This window comes from Rhinatrema bivittatum, chromosome 1, assembly GCF_901001135.1.
Source record: "Rhinatrema bivittatum chromosome 1, aRhiBiv1.1, whole genome shotgun sequence".
NCBI classification, from domain to species: Eukaryota; Metazoa; Chordata; class Amphibia; order Gymnophiona; family Rhinatrematidae; genus Rhinatrema; species Rhinatrema bivittatum.
This window is the reverse complement of record NC_042615.1, coordinates 281333343-281353590: the sequence shown is the minus strand read 5'-3', so window position 1 is coordinate 281353590 and position 20248 is coordinate 281333343. Positions and strand designations below refer to the sequence as shown.

At 45.1% G+C, this 20248-nt stretch overlaps 1 protein-coding gene across 2 annotated transcripts in view; it reads left to right on the top strand.

The window, feature by feature from the left end:
- The window catches only part of LOC115087953 (nucleophosmin-like), a 210587-nt gene that overhangs the window by 54124 nt on the left and 136215 nt on the right, over positions 1-20248 (top strand). For both annotated transcript variants that reach the window (XM_029595739.1, XM_029595729.1), the window contains exons 4-5: positions 14130-14223; positions 14543-14649. In XM_029595739.1, coding sequence (XP_029451599.1) covers positions 14130-14223; positions 14543-14649 — 201 coding nt within the window. The remainder of the gene's footprint in view (positions 1-14129; positions 14224-14542; positions 14650-20248) is intronic.

The following is a 20248-nucleotide window of genomic DNA, read 5'->3' as shown; positions in this document are numbered from 1 at the left end:
GGAGAGGGGAGACCTGAATGTGCATGGGCCAATGGAGATTGTCACTGCTTGTCTCTCTCCTCACCCACCACTGAACCTACTCAAAAGAAAAATGTTTGAAGGGAGGGACGAGAGGCAGGAGGTATTTGAGAGTTGGAGAAGGTAGAGAAACTGGCTGTGGAGGGTAAGGCAGGGGGGAAATTTATTTATTTTATTTAGACTTTTTTTATATACTGAAGTATAGCAGTCAGCCTTCACTCCGGTTTACATTTCAACAACTTAATACATATAACACATTCGTATAACATATTAAACCGAGTACAAACAACTAGTTACATTTAGGCAAGGAGCGATAGTATGTAAACATGTATGAAGGCATACGACCTGAATAGGCTTTATGAAGTGTGAAACATATAAAGCTAAGCATATAAAGACATAATTTAAATGTAACATCGCGCAGGTGGTGTGTTAATGAGAGGATTTCAAAGGTGAGGTGAGGTAGAGGGAAGGAAGGGTTCTCGAGACGCGGGGGGGGGGCAAAAAATAAAATAGGACACAGTTAAAGTAAGAGGGTTAATGAGAAAAGAAAAAGGGGTGGAAAGATATTAGTTAATGCAGGCTGAGGGGTAGTATTCTGATCAGATGGGATTGGGATACCCAACTTCGTCTGTGAATGTTTGTCTAAATAACCAAGTTTTGAGTTCATTTTGAACGATTTGGAGTCACTGATTGAGCTTAGGTAGTCTGGTAAAGAGTTCCATATTTTTGAAATGACAAAAGAATCAAATGGGGGGGATGTAAGAGTCTGAGAGAGACCATGTGAGAGAAGAGTTGGAGAGGAGGCTGGGGGTAAGAGAGGAGATATAGGATGAAGTGAGGTGAGAGGCAGGGATGACAACTGAGAGATGTGAAAGGGTTGGAGAAGGTAGAGGAGATGGGCTGGGGAGGTGAATGGAGCAGAGGTTGAAAGAGGGGCGATTAGGAGTAATTGTTAGGGGGACTCCACCCTTCTAATTTGTCTTGGTTGAGTTCTGGGGTGTGTGAATTTTTAAATGCTAAAATGAGGTCACAATGGGCTAAAGTTTGGGAAGCTCTGCTTTAGAGAGAAGGTGCCATCTGAAATGTTACAAACTATTTTCAAATATATCTATATAAAAACACATGTTTTTCTGTGTTTATATCTGGGCACATAATAGTTATTCACTCATCTGCAAAATTAAAAAATATTTCAGGTTCTGAGTAATCCTTACAGAAACTCCTACATTCATTAACAGATAATGTAATAAATAATAATGTAATAAATGATTGTTTCATGGAGCAATTGGTTCAGGAACCAACAAGAGAGGGAGCTATTTTAGATTTAATTCTTAGTGGAACACAGGATTTGGTGAGAGAGGTAACGGTGGTGGGGCCACTTGGCAACAGTGATCATAACATGATCAAATTTAAACTAATAACTGGTAGGGGGACAATAAGTAAATCTGCAGCTCTAACACTAAACTTTCAAAAGGGAAACTTTGATAAAATGAGGAAAATAGTCAGAAAAAAACTGAAAGGTGCAGCTGCAAAGGTTAAAAGTGTTCAACAGGCTTGGACATTGTTTAAAAATACAATCCTAGAGGCGCAGTCCATATGTATTCCACGCATTAAGAAAGGTGGAAGGAAGGCAAAACGATTACCGTCATGGTTAAAAGGTGAAGTGAAAGAGGCTATTTTAGCCAAAAAATCATACTTCAAAAATTGGAAGAAAGATCCATCTGAAGAAAATAGGATAAAACATAAGCATTGTCAAGTTAAGTGTAAAACATTGATAAAACAAGCGAAGAGAGAATTTGAAATGAAGTTGGCCATAGAGGCAAAAACTCATAATAAAAACTTTTTTAAATATATCCAAAGCAAGAAACCTGTGAGGGAGTCGGTTGGACCATTAGATGACCGAGGGGTTAAAGGGGCTCTTAGGGAAGATAAGGCCATTGCAGAAAGACTAAATGAATTCTTTGCTTCCGTGTTTACTAGTGAGGATGTTGGGGAGATACCAGTTCCAGAGTTGGTTTTCAGGGGTGATGAGTCAGACGAACTGAACGAAATCACTGTCAACCTGGAAGATGTAGTAGGCCAGATTGACAAACTAAAGAGTAGCAAGTCACCTGGACCGGATGGTATGCATCCCAGGGTACTAAAGGAACTCAAAAATGAAATTTCTGACCTATTAGTTAAAATTTGTAACCTATCATTAAAATCATCCATTGTACCTGAAGACTGGAGGGTGGCCAATGTAACCCCAATATTTAAAAAAGGCTCCAGGGGTGATCCGGGTAACTATAGACCAGTGAGCCTAACTTCAGTGCCGGGAAAATAGTGGAAACTATCCTCAAGATCAAAATTGTAGAGCATATAGAAAGACATGATTTAATGGGACACAGTCAACATGGATTTACCCAAGGGAAGTCTTGCCTAACAAACCTGCTTCATTTTTTTGAAGGGGTTAATAAACATGTGGATAAAGGTGAACCGGTAGATGTAGTGTATTTGGATTTTCAGAAGGCGTTTGACAAAGTCCCTCATGAGAGGCTTCTACGAAAACTAAAAAGTCATGGGATAGGAGGCGATGTCCTTTCGTGGATTACAAACTGGTTAAAAGACAGGAAACAGAGAGTAGGACTAAATGGTCAATTTTCTCAGTGGAAAAGGGTAAACAGTGGAGTGCCTCAGGGATCTGTACTTGGACCGTGCTTTTCAATATATATATCAATGATCTAGAAAGGAATACGATGAGTGACGTTATCAAATTTGCAGATGATACAAAATTATTCAGAGTAGTTAAATCACAAGCAGACTGTGATACATTACAGGAGGACCTTGCAAGACTGGAAGATTTGGCATCCAAATGGCAGATGAAATTTAATGTGGACAAGTGCAAGGTGTTGCATATAGGGAAAAATAACCCTAGCTGTAGTTACACGATGTTAGGTTCCATATTAGGAGCTACCCCCAAGAAAGATCTAGGCGTCATAGTAGATAATACATTGAAATCGTCAGCTCAGTGTGCTGCAGCAGTCAAAAAAGCAAATAAAATGTTAGGAATTATTAGGAAGGGAATGGTTAATAAAACGGAAAATGTCATAATGCCTCTATATCGCTCCATGGTGAGACCACACCTTGAATACTGTGTACAATTCTGGTCGCCGTATCTCAAAAAAGATATAGTTGCAATGGAGAAGGTACAGAGAAGGGCAACCAAAATGATAAAGGGGATGGAACAGCTCCCCTATGAGGAAAGACTGAAGAGGTTAGGGCTGTTCAGCTTGGAGAAGAACGGCTGAGGGGGGATATCATAGAGGTCTTTAAGATCATGAGAGGTCTTGAACGAGTAGATGTGACTCGGTTATTTACACTTTCGAATAATAGAAGGACTAGGGGGCATTCCATGAAGTTAGCAAGTAGCACATTTAAGACTAATCGGAGAAAATTCTTTTTCACTCAACGCACAATAAATCTCTGGAATTTGTTGCCAGAGGATGTGGTTAGTGCAGTTAGTGTAGCTGGGTTCAAAAAAGGTTTGGATAAGTTCTTGGAAGAGAAGTCCATTAACTGCTATTAATCAAGTTTACTTAGGGAATAGTCACTGCTATTAATTGCATCAGTAGCATGGGATCTTCTAGGTGTTTGGGTAATTGCCAGGTTCTTGTGGCCTGGTTTGGCCTCTGTTGGAAACAGGATGCTGGGCTTGATGGACCCTTGGTCTGACCCAGCATGGCAATTTCTTATGTTCTTATGTTCTTATCATGCTGCTTAATAATAATAATATTAATAATAATAATAATTTAAAAAAAAAAAAACAGTCTTCAAATAAATCACGCTACTCACTTAATTTAAGAAAGAGGAAAAACATTTCCCAGAATGCTTTTCCCATTTAGTACAAATCCGTGGAAGTGACATCATACGTTTATCACTGGAAAGAAAAAGAAAAACTTTTAAATGAAATAAAATTAACCTTTGCTGTCTAAACTATTTAAAAATGTATACAGTTTCATTGTCAGTTATGCATAATTTACTCAAAAGGAAAATTGAGTATACTTGGGTAAGTGCCAGAATAGTGCACACAATTCTTATCTTTAAGACCAGCAAATAAAATCAAAACAGGATTCTAATAGTTCTGTGCAATAAAATTATTTATCCCAGGACAAGCAGGATGCTAGTCCTCACATATGGGTGACGTCACTGAACGGAGCCCAGGTGGGAAAACTTTCTGTCAAAGTTTCTAGAAACTTTTGACTGGCCCCAGTGAGGCCACTGAGCATGCCCAGCATGCTATGATATTCTCTGCCACAGGTGTCTCTCTTCAGTCTTCGTTTTTTCCTCGCTGCAGCTAGCATCGCGGATCCGGAGCCGTTGAGTTTACCTCAACTGTTATTCGACTTAATAGTCGTAAATTTGAAATTCTCTGTCACAGAAATCTCTCGGGGTTTGTTCTTGCCGGCCGGTAAGTAACCCAGTCAAAAATTTGATTTCGGAGATATTTTAATTCTCTCAGTCGGATCGACGGCCGTCGATTTCACAATGTCCACAGGATTTAAAAAATGCCCTGTGTGTATGAGAAAAATGTCTCTTACAGACCCGCACAACGGAATGTGTGATATGTTTAGGAGATAAACATGATGTCCATAACTGTCCACAGTGCGCGGAGATGACTCCAAAAACTAGGAAATCAGGCTTGAAAAGATGGAACATCTATTCAGCCTGCAACTCATTCCTTCCACATCGCAGGTCGTCGAAGTCGTCTCCGGCTGGGGCGACTAAGAGGGTAATACTTAAAAAACCTCAACCGGGACCTTCGGGAGACCACTCGTCCCCTTCATCTTCCTCGACGTCGACGAAATCGATAGAAAAATCAAAGTCGAAACATCAACACCATCATCGAAGCCCCTCGTTGTCCGACTCGGCTTCCCAGGAACCCTCGACAGCGAAGCGGCCTAAAAATCAGGAAACCTCTGAGTCAATAACGCCTCGGCCTACCTCCACTCCGATATCGACACCAGAGCCACCACAAGGTACGTGTAAGGAAATTGTGCTTCAGCCTACGCCACCGCCCCTCAACCCGCTCTGCTCCCAACGGTTGTGCGGCCGGAATTGTCGGAATTAATCCGTCAAGCGATTTCACAGGCTCTGAAGGAACAACTTACCATACCGACTTCATTGTCGATGCCGATGTTCTCCACATCGATGCCGGCAAATTTGCCGATGCCGGTGACTACACCGATGCCGGGGTCAATTTTGGCTCCGACGGCTCAATCGACGTCGACACCAAAAATAATCACGTCATCGACGTCGATATACGCCCAAATCCCGGCTGTAATGTTACCACCGTCGACGGAATCGACACCGAGAGCATTACACTCGACATCTACTTCGAGGACACCCATCCTTCCCTCGACAGTTACAGAGCAGGAAGATACTGAGGCCCAGGAATTGGCACTTTTTCGACGACTTTCACAAAAATATCAAAAAGTTGTTGATAAAACTCCTCAAAAACGGATGGACATAAATCCTCCAATAATCTCCATCGAGGACCCATTACCTGGACCATCAGGTATTCCTACTAAAACAATCCCAAGAACTCCATATCAACATCCAGATGAAGATGACTCTTGGGATGAGCAACAATCTGAGACATCTTCAGAAGAGTTCATGTCAGAACCATCACCACCTGAAGTAAGAAAAAGATCCCCACCTGAGGACTTATCCTTTTCAAGTTTTGTCCAAGAGATGGCGGATACAATTCCATTCAAACTTTCCACTGAAGATGATTCAAGACAGCATACCTTAGAGGTATTACAATTTGTGGACCCACCAAAACAAGTTTTGGCTATTCCCATCCACGAAGTTCTGTTGGACCTACAACAACGAGTGTGGGAACACCCATGTACGGTCCCAGCAGTGAATAAAAGGGTAGATACCACTTACCTAGTGCAGCAGGCACCAGGTTTTCAAAAACACAGTTACCACATCAATCTGTGGTAGTGGAATCTGCCCAGAAAAAATCTAAAAGGGTACGTCCACATTCATCAGCTCCCCCAGGAAAAGATCATCGTTTTCTGGACTCTTTGGGAAAGAAAGTGTACCAAAGTGCACTTTTATCTTCCAGAATCTCTGCTTACCAACTGTACATGACACAGTACCAAAGGGATCTCTGGAAGCAGATGGAGCATTTCACGAATTCTCTTCCAGAGCAGTTTCAAGAGTCTGCACAATCAATCATTGCCAAGGGCCTAGAAGCTGGGAAACATGAGGTTAGGGCTGCTTATGACAACTTTGACACAGCCTCAAGAACAGCAGCAGCGGGCATCACTGCTCGAAGATGGGCCTGGTTAAAAGCGTCAGATCTCAGGCCTGAAGTACAGGACAAACTTGTAGATCTGCCATGCCGTGGAGACAATTTATTTGGGGAAAAAGTGCAAGATGCCGTCCAGCAACTTAAGGATCACACAGAGACCTTAAGGCAATTGTCACAATTACCTCAAGAACCAACCACCCAGGCCCCTAGACGTTTCCCACGTAGGGAACCTAGATGTCCATACTACAGGCCAAGGAGGTACTACAATCAACCTACGAGAACTAGACCTTCTAGACCTACCCAGCGTTCTCAAGCCAGGCAACCAAGACCAGCCCGTACCCAGCCTCCTCCACAGACGGGTCCAGCTACGGGTTTTTGAACACAGATCCAGGGATCAGACCCAACCTCCAAAACCCCAATCAAAACATACCAGTGGGAGGAAGAATTTCCCTTTTCCACAACAACTGGGAAAGGATAACAACGGACCAATGGGTACTTTCCATTGTAGCTCACGGCTACAAACTAAATTTTCTCTCAATTCCTCCAGAATTCCCACCAACTTCCTACCCACATCAAAATTCCCAAATCAGCTACAAATAGAATTATCCACCCTTCTGACAGCCAGGGCCATTCAACCAGTGCCCAGGTCTCAGCAGGGCAGAGGATTCTACTCCAGATATTTCCTCATTCCAAAGAAAACTGGAGGCCTACGACCCATCCTAGACCTCAGAAATCTCAACAAATTTCTAAGAAAAGAAAAGTTCAGGATGGTTTCCCTAGGCACAATGCTCCCACTTCTTCAAGCAGGGGATTGGCTCTGTTCTCTGGATCTTCAAGATGCTTATGCCCATATACCAATATACCCTCCTCATCGAAAACACCTACGCTTCAAGGTGGGCATTCATCATTACCAATACAAAGTACTGCCATTCGGACTAGCTTCTGCTCCCAGAGTGTTCACAAAATGTCTGGCAGTAATAACAGCACACCTACACAAGCAAAGTGTACATGTTTTCCCATATCTAGACGATTGGCTCATCAGAAGCCAATCTCAACAAGGAGCAATACAGTCTCTCAACAAAACTATTGCTCTACTGCACTCCATGGGATTTCTCATCAATTATCCAAAGTCCCATCTCACTCCTTCTCACCTGCTTCAATTCATAGGAGCGGATTTAAACACCAACCTCTCAAAGGCATTTCTACCAGAAGATCGAGCAAACACACTGTCTCTACTAGCAAGCTCGATTCACTCCAAGAAACAAGCAACAGCACATCAGTTTCTCACGTTACTAGGCCACATGGCCTCCACAGTTCATGTCACTCCTATGGCAAGACTAGCCATGAGGGTAACTCAATGGACTCTAAGATCACAATGGATCCAAGCCATTCAACCACTTTATTCTCCAATTCAAGTAACCCACCAACTACGCTCTTCTCTACTTTGGTGGGTGAACAAGGACAATTTGTGCAAGGGCTTACCCTTTCAACAACCGGTCCCACAAGTAACTCTGACTACAGATGCATCCACCTTGGGTTGGGGAGCTCACATAGGGACTCTCCAAACACAAGGAACATGGACAAAGCTCGAAGCAACATTTCAAATCAATTTCCTGGAACTTCGAGCTATACGTTATGCTCTTCATGCCTTCAAGGACTGCCTTACAAACAAGACTGTGCTGATCCAAACAGACAACACAGTAGCCATGTGGTACATCAACAACAGGGAGGGACAGGCTCGTACCTCCTCTGTCAAGAGGCAGCTCAGATATGGGGTTGGGCCTTGAACAACTCCATACTTCTCAAGGCCACTTACCTAGCAGGCATTCACAATGTAGTGGCGGACAGACTCAGTCGTCAATTCAAACCACACGAATGGTCACTAGATCCCAACTACGCTCTTTTATATACCGGTATGATGTCCCCACTAATACCGGTATATAAAAGTTTCTAAATAAATAAAAATAAATAAAGTAGTGACCAAGATATTTCATCGTTGGGGACAACCAACAGTAGACCTCTTTGCAACACATCTGAATCACAAAGTGGACAACTACTGTTGCCTATACAACCTGAACAACAGGCCATCCAAGGACGCCTTTGCTCGCCCTTGGAACTCAGGCCTATTATATGTGTATCCTCCGATACCACTCATAACCAAAACTCTAGTGAAGCTACAACAGGACCAGGGGACAATGATACTCATAGCCCCATATTGGCCTCGACAAGTATGGTTTCCCACACTTCTAGACCTCTCAGTCAGGGATCCCATTCGCCTGGGAGTAGCTCCCACTCTCATAACTCAGGATAAGGGTCGGTTGCGACATCCCAACCTTCAATCCCTGTCACTGGCAGCTTGGATGTTGAAAGCTTGATCTTACAACCACTCAATCTTTCAGCTAACATTTCCCAAGTTCTTATAGCTTCACGTAAACCTTCCACAAGGAAGAACTATGCTTCCAAATGGAAGAGATACTCTTTGTGGTGCAGGCAAAAAGACATCAATCCTTTCACTTGCCCCACAAAATCTTTATTGGACTACCTGTACCATCTTTCAGAATCTGGTCTACAAACCTCCTCTGTGAGGGTACATTTAAGTGCAATTTCAGCTTACCATAATCAGGTATCAGATGCACCGATTTCTACACAACCTCTCATAAAATGGTTTATGAGAGGTTTAATTCTTCTTAAACCACCAATTAGACACCCAGTCACTCAATGGGATCTAAATTTGGTTTTAACTAGACTCATGCGTTCTCCTTTTGAACCCATTGATTCCAGTGACCTAAAATTCCTTACATGGAAGACTATCTTCCTCATAGCCATTACATCAGCTAGAAGAGTTAGTGAGTTACAAGCACTTGTCACATATGAACCCTACACTAAGTTCTTACATGACAGAGTGGTTCTCCGTACTCATCCTAAATTCCTTCCTAAGGTAGTTATGGAATTTCACTTAAACCAATCTATAGTTTTACCCACTTTCTTTCCAAGGCCTCATGCTCACCAAGGAGAAAGGGCCTTACACACATTAGATTGCAAACGCACTCTATCTTTTTACTTAAACCGCACTGCAGTTCACAGGAAATCCAATCAACTCTTTGTTTCCTATGACCCAAACAAACCAGGTAAAGCAGTGGGTAAACATACTCTATCAAACTGGTTAGCAGATTGCATTCAGTTTTGCTATGAGAAAGCAGGCCTTCCTCTCCAAGGGCGAGTAAAGGCACATGCAGTTAGGGCAATGTCAACTTCAGTTGCACACTATCGTTCAGTGCCAGTACTTGACATATGTAAAGCAGCAACATGGAGTTCTCTACACACATTTGCAGCTCATTACTGTTTGGACAAACAAGGACGACAAGATTCAGCCTATGGACAATCTGTCTTAAAGAACTTGTTTCCAGCTTAAACCCAACTCCTACTACAACCAAACTGCTGTGATCTCGGCTGACTCATTTCATCAACAATACTTCAGCACAAAATGACTCAGCCTCTAGCTTGCTAATCACCCATATGTGAGGACTAGCATCCTGCTTGTCCTGGGATAAAGCAAAATTGCTTACCTTGTAATAGGTGTTATCCCAGGACAGCAGGATGTAGTCCTCACAGAACCCACCCGCCACCCCGCGGAGTTGGGCCTTTTTATTTTTATTATTCTTTTAGCTAAAGCTTTTGCTACATACTGGACTGAAGAGAGACACCTGTGGCAGAGAATATCATAGCATGCTGGGCATGCTCAGTGGCCTCACTGGGGCCAGTCAAAAGTTTCTAGAAACTTTGACAGAAAGTTTTCCCGCCTGGGCTCCGTTCAGTGACGTCACCCATATGTGAGGACTACATCCTGCTGTCCTGGGATAACACCTATTACAAGGTAAGCAATTTTGCTTTACCGCAGTAAACAAATTCATATATGTACACAGACATATACACATACATAGTTGCAATGACCTGTCACTGACAAAAACTAGAATCAGTTATACTTATCAAGCTAAAACTGATTCTTGTATTCACACATGCATTATTTTAATGAAACAGTGGCAGTATAAAAACATTTTGAAAAGAATTATTTGATCTTGACCCCAAAATTGACTTTGCACCAAAATGCCAATGTATACCCGAGGTGGGTGCATGTCTCAAATTTTTCAAAATATTTAGATTTTGCCAAACTAATATATGCATTCCATATAAATACACTTTTATTCTTAAACAGTGCATAGTAATATCAAAACTAGACTTATTTTCTCATTAAAATAAAAATTCATTTGCACGCCAGAGAAGCAAAGCAAAATGCAGACATATCTAAACTGATAGCATGGTTTAAAGCCAGCAGTTTTTCCACTATTTCTTTTTTACTTTTTTTCTCCTAAGAAAGAAAGGGAGTTTGGCTCTAGATACATAGGCTGATGAAAAAAAAATGTGCAAGGAGTTTGAGATAAGGTAAGAGGGAAAGACACAGAGAGAGGGTAAAAATGAAACAGAACTGCTGAAGAGAAAATCTGGATTAAGCCCCGTTCCTCCTCACCTTGCAGGCCTACTGCCGGTTCCAGTGGCAGCAGGGAACAAAATATGAGAAACGGGCAGCGTGGGGCCTTCCACAGCTATTTTGCGCTAACAGGACCCTGCGGGGGCTCCATCCCTCGCATGCGTTTCCCTGGTAACAGGAAACTCATGCGGAGGGAGGGAGCACTCATGGCACCCCCCCCCTCGTCCCTTCCCAACTCATGAAGAAGAAAAGGAGGTGAGAAAGATATATTAAAGTGGCTGCCCAAGTGATCATTAACCCCTTTAATATGAGGTAGCTTTAGACCAGGTCAATAAGAACAGCCATGAAAATATAGCAGATCCTTATCACAATAGGCTCCCCCCCCCCCCCCTCTTACTGAATTGGCCTGCTTCAGTTGGTTAGTACTATTATCTTATCTCATATATGCTAATACTGAATTCTTGCAAGTTGAGTCCAGAAGGCAGAAGTGAAACTTAATTCTGACCTCTGACATACTCTAGCATTCCTACATCCTTCCTTGGCTGTTTCCACAATTCGGATCAGTTCAGTCTTATTATGCTGCTGATATCTTTTTGCTTCTTAGCTGCCACCAACTGGTCAGTCACCACTGAACCCTTTGAAGCACTCTTACAGCTTACTGGGCTCTGTTTTGTTTTTCATTTGTTTTTGTGGGGATGAGCAGGCTTCTGTGGGAAGGGAGGAGTGGAATACGTGCTGGAAGAGTTTGTGTGTATGGTGTTGATCAGCGAAACAAACTCCTTGCTTTATTGCATTGTGACTTGTATTTTTTTCATAAGAAAAAGTGAAAAATGTACAAGGGTATGAAGATTGTTTTTTTTTTAACAGGGCATTGTATATCCTGGAGGAAGGGGAGATATAACAAAGAGACATTTAAATACTTCTGAGGAATAAGTGCACACTAAACGGGACTCTTTCAAGTGAAAGGAGGCTCTGGAGCAAGGGTCATGGGATGAGGGTGAAAGGGGATAGACTCTGGAGTAATCTAAAGAAATATTCCTTTATTGAAAGGGTGGTGGATGCATGGAAAGCCACTCTGTGAAAGTGGTGGAGACAAGGGCAGAACTAGAATGCAAGAGAGCATAGGACAAGCCCAGAGGATCTCTGAGGGAGACAGGAGTAGGAGATGTGGATCTGAATAGGCTGTATGGCCTTTATCTGCCATCATGATCTACATTTAAACGTTTCATTTTACTTGGTCCGTATTGGGGGAGGGTCAGGATAGGCGGTCCTCATAAGGATTTGTGGAACTGAGACATAGCGTTATCAGATTTTGTTCTTCTGTGCTCCCATTCAAGACTGAGAACTTCCAGTGAATTCTGGGCTGTTCCCCAGTAGAACTGGTATTGTGCAACCAGTGATAGCCCAAGACACTGGTTTCTGACAAGTGGCAAAACAGCCTATTATTGTGGAAACTGGGGGAGTATGTATCCTAAGCCTCACTTTGGAATACATGGCAAATTAACCTGTGTAGGCCTAGCTGCCAGAAACTGCAGGGCACAGCAGGAATTAGGCTGTCACCTGCCTATCAGTTCATGGATTACAGGGGCAAGGTCTTACTGGGGAAGCAAAGGGCTTAGTGCAAAAATAAGAAATCTCTGTAAGTATAAAGATCCCTATTTCGCCACAGAACCTTTCACGCTTAAATCACTAGTTAAAATGCTGCTCAGATCAGTGGTGACCAAACTTTATTACCATCTGAAACATTTGGTAGCCTGTGAAATAAGTTGTTGGTTTCTGTCCAGTTCTCAGGAGACCATATCATAATTCGGCATTCCTTTGCTCTAACATTGGTAATCTTAGCAGAGTGGGCCAAAGATTGCACAAGCTTGGGGAAGCTGAATTAACGTCTCGCCCCCTAATGCAGGGCTGAGGCACATTTTGGCAGGGTAGTGTGGAGAAACTTGCATTTCTGCCTTTGCTACATCTGCTCTGCGTACAAATGAAGGACTTTGGTTTCCAATGCTCCCATCTGTCACCTTCTATAAGGAAACAAAAGGTCCAATCTATATTTTTCTGTGACACCCCCACCCCTTCCCAACCTTAGTCTTGCCTTCTCTTCCTCTGGCAGCACCATGCATGTCCTCTCTCCCTTTTTCTCCTCCCCAGACAGCCCTTCCTGCTTTTGATTGTGTGTTTCTGGTAGATCATGCAGTACATTCCTGTAGTGCTGCTTTTTAGTTGGCCATTAGGTGGCACTGTAAGGAATACTTGACTCTCCCCTCTACAGGGTTCTGTGAGCTGTGCTATGGCAGCACCCCATCAGTCTCTGCCAGCTCATGAGGGGCAGCTCAATTGCACCACAATGTGATGGCCACAAATAGAAGGCTGGCCCGCAGCTTTGATATCTTGCAAATCCCGAGCAACACTTACAAATCCCGGGAACGCTTACAAACTTCAGAGCAGCTACAGCCTGCATTACTGGGACTTCTATCCCATTTTGATGCTAAATCCCAAGTTTGGCTCAGGATTACATTTTTTTTTTGCTCATAAAGAATCTTTTATTTAATAGAATTTGGCAGATGGGGGTCAGAATTCCGATACGTGTTGGTCTGCCAGGTTTCAAAAGAATCGGCAGAACGTTTTCTGAGTCAGATGAGTCTCTCGCAGATAACATGGCTCTTACCCTCGTATTGCTGTGTATTAACTGATATTTATTTATTTATTTATTTATTTATTTATTTAAGGATTTATATACCGGAGGTTCCTGTATAATATACATATCACCCCGGTTTACAATGAACAGTAACTATCGCTTCAAGTTAGCGGTTTACAATGAACATAGTTAATCCAAGAAACAGAGAAAAAATATATATATAACAATGAATTTATTTATATTATATGAAGATTTATTTTATCTTTTGCTGCATTAGAAAGATTGCGGGAGCCTGCGTGTGGTGTGGTTGGCAGTATGCTGTCATTTCAGTGCAAGGGACCTGGTAGAAAGGGCTTGTAAAGAAGCTTCTGATTTGACTGTGTGAATGTGGGAACCTTGCCGATTTTAGTCTGTATAGGAATTCGCATAGTTTTAATGCTGCTTTCGATTTATTTATTTATTTATTTATTTATTTATAATACAAAGTGGAGATCTTGCTTGAAGAGTGATATCACCAGTAATCCATAAGAACTGTGGCCCATGTGTGGTACTTATGGGACAGGGAGCGGTTGGTGGAGAGGATGAGCCTATCTAGCATATTCCACTGTGGCCTCCTCCCCTCGCCCTCTACGTTTTCAAAAAGTAGAGCTGCGGGAATTCTAACGTCTCATGATTCCCTTTCTTTCTGCTTTTAGGTGAGTCTGGCTGGCTTTGCAATCACTCCCCCGGTCTCCTTCCGACTGAAGTCTGGCTCCGGTCCCATATACATCAGTGGCCATCACTTCATTAGTAAGCTCTAGCGTGTGTGTGTATGGGGGGTCTCGGGCCCAGGTGGGATATTTTTCTCCCCAATCTCCACGGACACACAGACATTGGGTTGTTTTTTTTGTTCCGGAATCTGACTCCCTCCGTGACCTAGTTCTGTGGCAGAAGCTGTAGAAGAAGTTGGTGACACGGTGGCAGCAGAAACTGGAGCGTGCCACATTTCTGGCACAGCCCTTCTCCTACCTCTGCCTTCTCCCAGCTGTGCTTCCCCCTTCCTGTAGAGTTCTCAACACTATAGCTGACCGACTCTGGTGTTGCCTGTGGTGTTGATTTCTGCCCCTAGGTCAAGAAGATTCTGAAGATGAGGAGGAGGAAGAAGAACATAACACATCTCCAATCAAGAGACCTTCAAAAAATCAGGCTCCCCAGGGAAGACTGCATCCTTCCCCGGTACATTATCTCTTACTTCCTGGATACAGTGTTTGCTTTTTTTTTTTTTTTTCCAGTTTAAATGTTGTGTTAAACACAAAAAAAATACAAAACGATATCCATTAAGCATTCAGGAATATAAAGACTGTTTAGCAAGCATTGTTAAAATTCTTTCATTTCATATACTCGTCCCTCCCTTATTATCAACAATATATAACCAATAGCAAGGCCATAATTAGACAAATGAGGGAAAAAGTCAAGGTACCGCCAAACAACTCTAAGAGATACATTACAATTATAGATGTAAATATAGAAATATGTAAAGAGAAGACATGAGCTTAAGACAAGTGGAAGTGAATGGAACCTCCCTCCACTACGTGGTTTGCCACTAAGAGGCCCTATCTGAAGAATGCTGCAAAATTCAGTCAAAAACATTAAACCTGAGACCGTTTCCAGTGTACATATGGAGACCAGATTTTCTCAAATTTGGAAGTCTTTTGTTTCATGGTGGTAGTGATCTTATTCAGGCTATGTACACATTCCATACGTTTGTATGCTGCTGATATAGCGGGGCCAGTGGGATTCTTCCACTGGTAAGCTATTTCACATCTTGCAGCCAAAATGAATTGTTGTAACAATATCTGTGTGTGTTCATCACATTGTACTGTTGGGATATTTAATAAAGCTTGCTTAGGAGAGGGTACCAGCTCCAAACCCACCATGCCAGTCATCAAAGAATAAACTTTACCATGAAATTCAGTAATGACCGGCAGTTCCACCAAATAGAATAGAATGTCCCAATATCTCCACAACCTCTCCAATACTTATCATCATCATGTGTCTAGGCTTTATGCAGTTTCTCAGTGTGTTGTACCACCTAAATAAAACCTTATAACTATTTGTAGTTAGGGCTGCTGAAATAGAACACCTACTGATGTACAAAAAGGAAAGATCCCACTCATCTTGTGATACTCCAGTACCTAAATCTCTTTCCCAAGCTCTTATATGAGATGGCCTCGTAAGCAAATCCTTATTCAAAATTCCATGATTTTAGTAATAGTACCCTTCAGAGAATTAGCCAAATTGTAATATCCTTCAAATAGACTTTCACCTTTGGATAAAATCTGTCTTCCCTGTATGTACCCGGATCAGTCCAGACCATGGGTTGAGCCTCCTGTCCAGCAGATGGAGACAGACCAAAACTGCAGGGTAGGCTCTGTCCACTACTACAGGACAGAGCCTACCCTGCAGCCCTTCAGTATTTGTCTGTCTCCAGCAGATGCCAGACAGCTCACCCTGTGGTTCCCTGTTAGCTTGCCCTTACCCTTCTGGGTCCTTTTCTTCTTCTTTTTTCTTGGGGGGCAAGCTAAAGCAAGTATTATCTAGAGTTAATTCTCTGTGGAAAAAAAACAAAAAACCCCCCAAAAACCCTTCATTTTGTGAATTTTATTTATTCTGTGTCAGGGAGACAGTACTGTCTCCCTAGCTCTTGGGGGGCCTAGGGGGGCTTGCCCCTTGACTTGTTCAGCCCAGGCTCCCTCCCCGGTGGCCTTTTTATTGTGGGGTGATACTGGTGGTGCCAGTCACTCCCCCTGTACCTTCTGCCTTGCCCCGAGATGACTATTCCTCGGGTGCTCTGACAGGTATGATTTATTCCCCTGCTTGCTGAAGAAAAATAAAAATAATAATAATATTGAAAGCATAAGATATTTACTTTTGGTGTCTTTCAAGGCCCCAGAGAGGCTGAGGTACTTTTGTAAATTTGTGTCTGCCTCAGCATCAGGAGAGTGCAGGGTTTGATCTCCTGCACTTCTCCCCGGGGGGGTCCCGGCTCAGCTGTTTTTGCTCTCTCACGGCTGTTATTCCTGCCTCAATGCCGCATTCTCACATGTGCCTAGCCTGTAGAGAGCCGGCCTCCCAGCTGTCCTGCGGTGGTCTCTGTTCTGGCTGCCTGCCGGGTGGGGAGGGCCCCTCCTCGGCAGCGACGAAGAATTCAGCCCGGGGACGTGCTCCCCGATGGTTGGCCAGGCCGTTCCCGACCTGGCAAACTGAGGGAACGGCGGCCATCTTGGGTTTTTCTGACAATGCCGATGCAGGGCTTCAGGAGGCAGAGGAGCTGGATTCTCAAGTTCTACCCCCCCCTCCCCCGATTTAAGCCCGGTACGCTCTCAGGGTGATGTCCCAGACCCTCCCACTCCTCCTTGGCCCCCCTCCCCCCTCGGGAAAATCATCTCTGGCCCGTTTTTCATCGGAATTTGTGCTTCTAATGCACAAATCATATTTGGCCAGTCTGCAGATGGATGAGGCCCCCCCCCCCGGATCCCCCTCCCCCAAAGTTCCCTCGGGTTCTCGCTCCGTTCCCCCCCCCCCCCATGGTCCCGGATGCGTAAGGCTCTGTCTGGGTGCGGGTGGTCCCAGGGGTCCCCCCCCCCCCCCCCCGGATCCACCGCGGGAGACTGCAGCCTCCCGTGGATCCCCCCCCCCCAGGATCCGGATGAGGAGTTTTCTTCGCCAGCCCCCCCCCCCCCTTGACGGGGATGACCCCCCGAGTGCTTCGTCTGTTCCAGCGGGAAGAGCTGGAGCCACTCATCCCCTCTATTTTACAAGAATTGGGGATCAATGCCCCTCCGGAGGATACGGTGACAGTGGCGATGCCGGCAAACATGAACCCAGTCCTGGCGGGACTCAGGGCACTTGCGCGCACTTTTCCCTTCCATCCCATGCATAAGTTGCTTCTGCTATGGGAATGGGAAGCTCCAGAGACGGGTGTCCGAGTCGGTAGAGCTATGGACAAGCTCTGTCCACTCCCCGAAGATTGCCTGGACATACTGAAGATTCCCAAGATGGATTCTTCCGTATCTGCGGTTACCAAGCATACCATGATCCCAGTGGTGGGCGCCACTGCTCTGAAGGGTGTTCAAGACCGTAAGCTTGAATTTTTTCTTACGCGGATTTCTGAGGTCTTAGCCTTAGGAGTCCGGGCGACGATCTGCAGCAGTCTCATGCAGCGGGCAAGTCTTAGGTGGATACAGCAATTACTCAGCACCCTAGGACCTTCCTTCTGCAGAGGCAGAGCAAGCGGAACATTTAGAAGGTGCCATTGCATATGGTGCGGATGCCCTCTATGACTTGCTCCAAGTCCAGGCCAAGGCGATGGTTTCCGCAGTGTCCGCTAGATGCCTCCTCTGGCTGCGTAACTGGTCCGCAGACTCTTCTTCTAAGGCTCAACTGGGCACACTCCCCTTTAAGGGAAGTTGCTTTTTGGAGAGGACCTAGAACAGCTTATTAAATCCTTGGGTGAAAACAAGGTTCATAAACTGCCGGAGTACCGCCCTAAACAGTCTAAGTCTTTTTTTCCCGACATGTACCCGCTTCAGGGGCCAACGCCGGTACAACAATAGGGTGCGAGGTTCTTTTCCAGGAGGAGCCACCTCCAGGTTGCAGTCCTGGTCTCATTCCTTTCGGGGCCGTTGTGCCTTCCGAGATGGTAATCAACAACATACGGCCATCAAGTCCTCTGCCCAATGAGATCTGGCCGGTCCATTCCTCTGTACGAAACCTAGGTAGGCGTCTCTCTCTGTTCTGCGAGGAATGGGCCAAAATCACATCGGATCAGTGGGTTCTCGAGGTGATAGAAAACGGCTACGCGTTAGAATTTGCCCGGGACCTACCGGATCTCTATCTTCTTGCAGTCAACTAAAGAGGCCTGCTGTCTGTCAGACCCTCGCCAGACTCCAGGACCTCGGAGCGATAGTTCCGGTGCCAGTGGAGAAACAAGGCACCGGCCAGTATTCCATTTACTTCGTCGTACCAAAAAAGGACAATTCCTTTCGTCCAATCTTGGACCTCAAGAGGGTCAACCGTGCCCTCAGGGTGTCCCATTTCTGAATGAGACCCTGAGGGCGGTGATAGCGGCAGTTCATCCAGGCGAATATCTGGCCTCCAACGACCTGACGGAGTCTTATCTCCACATACCGATCCGACGCGAGCACCAGAAAGATCTCCGTTTCAACATCCTGGATCAACACTTCCAGTTTCGAGCTCTGCCCTTCAGCCTTGCCACTGCTCTCCGCACTTTTACCAAGGCGATGGTAGTAGTGGTGGCTGCACTTCGCCGAGAAGGAATCCTGGTCCATCCTTATCTGGACGATTGGCTCGTGCAGGCCAAGTCACTGGCTCTCTGCAGACTAGCAGTCGACAGGGTCCTGGCTCTTCTCACCTCACTCGGCTGGATAATCAACTTCCCCAAGAACAATCTCCAGCCCTCCCAGGTCCTGGAATTTCTGGGAGCTCGCTTCGATACCAGAGTCGGAAAGGTTTTTCTCCCAGATGCTCAGGCGCTCAAGCTCATCGATCAAGTGCGCAGCTTTCTTTCGCTTCCACTTCCCACGGCATGGGATTACCTACAGGTTCTGGGAACCATGGCCTCCACTATCGACCTGGTCCCTTGGACATTTGCGCATATGCGACCATTACAGAAAGTGTTGTTATCCCGCTGGAAGCCAGTGTCCGAACAGTTCCAGACCACTCTATCACTCTCCTACTCTACCATTGCAGATATACAATGGTGGCTGTCGCTGGTGCATCTCTTGAAGGGGGATGCCTTTACTGACTCCGCAGTGGATCATAGTCACGACAGATGCCAGCCTCTCCAGGTGGGGAGCGGTCTGTCAATCCCAGATGACGCAGGGGTACTGATCTCCAGCCCAGTCACGTTGGCACATCAATCGTCTGGAGGCCCGGGCTGTGCGCCTGGCTTTCAAGGCTTTTCTTCCGCTATTCTGCCACAAAGCGGTGCACATTCTCTCGGACAGTTCCACCACGGTGGCCTATATCCATTGTCAGGGGGGTACTCTGAGTCGTCTGGTGGCGCTGGAAGCCAGCAAGCTCCTCGCCTGGGCGGAGCGGCACCTGGATCGTCTAGCTGCCTCCCACATAGCGGGCAAGGAGAATGTACAAGCCGACTTCCTCAGCCGACAATGTCTCCATCCCGGTGAATGGGATTATCTGACAGGGCGATGGATCTGATTGTTCGCAGGTGGGGTTCTCCCCACCTGGACCTGATGGCAACCTTGAGCACTGCCAAGGCTCCCAGATTCTTCAGCCGCTGGAGGGAGTATTGCTTGGAAGGAGTGGATGCTCTAGTCCTCCCATGGCCTCATGACATTCTCCTCTACGTATTTCCTCCTTGGCCACTAGTGGGAAATATTCTCAGAAGAATAGAGCTACACCGGGGTCTGTTCATTCTTGTAGCACCCGAGTGGCCCTGCAGACCGTGGTTTGCGGATCTAGTAAATCTGGCGACGGATGGTCCTCTTCGCCTCGTCCATCTCCCATGCCTTCTCCGGCAAGGTGCCGTATTTCTCGACCAGGCGGATCGCTTCTGTCTAGCGGCATGGTGTTTGAACAGCAGAGACTGAGGAAAAAGGGCTATAAAGAAGAAGTTATAACCACTCTGCTCTGAGCTCGTAAACAGTCTACGTCGCTGGCCTATGTTCACGTGTGGAAAATTTTTGAAAATGCCTGCGCGGAATCCGGGGTCTCGGCTCGTTCGCCTTCGGTTCCTATGCTTCTTTCCTTCCTTCAGAAAGGCCTCTCCAAGGGTCTTTCCTTCAGCTTG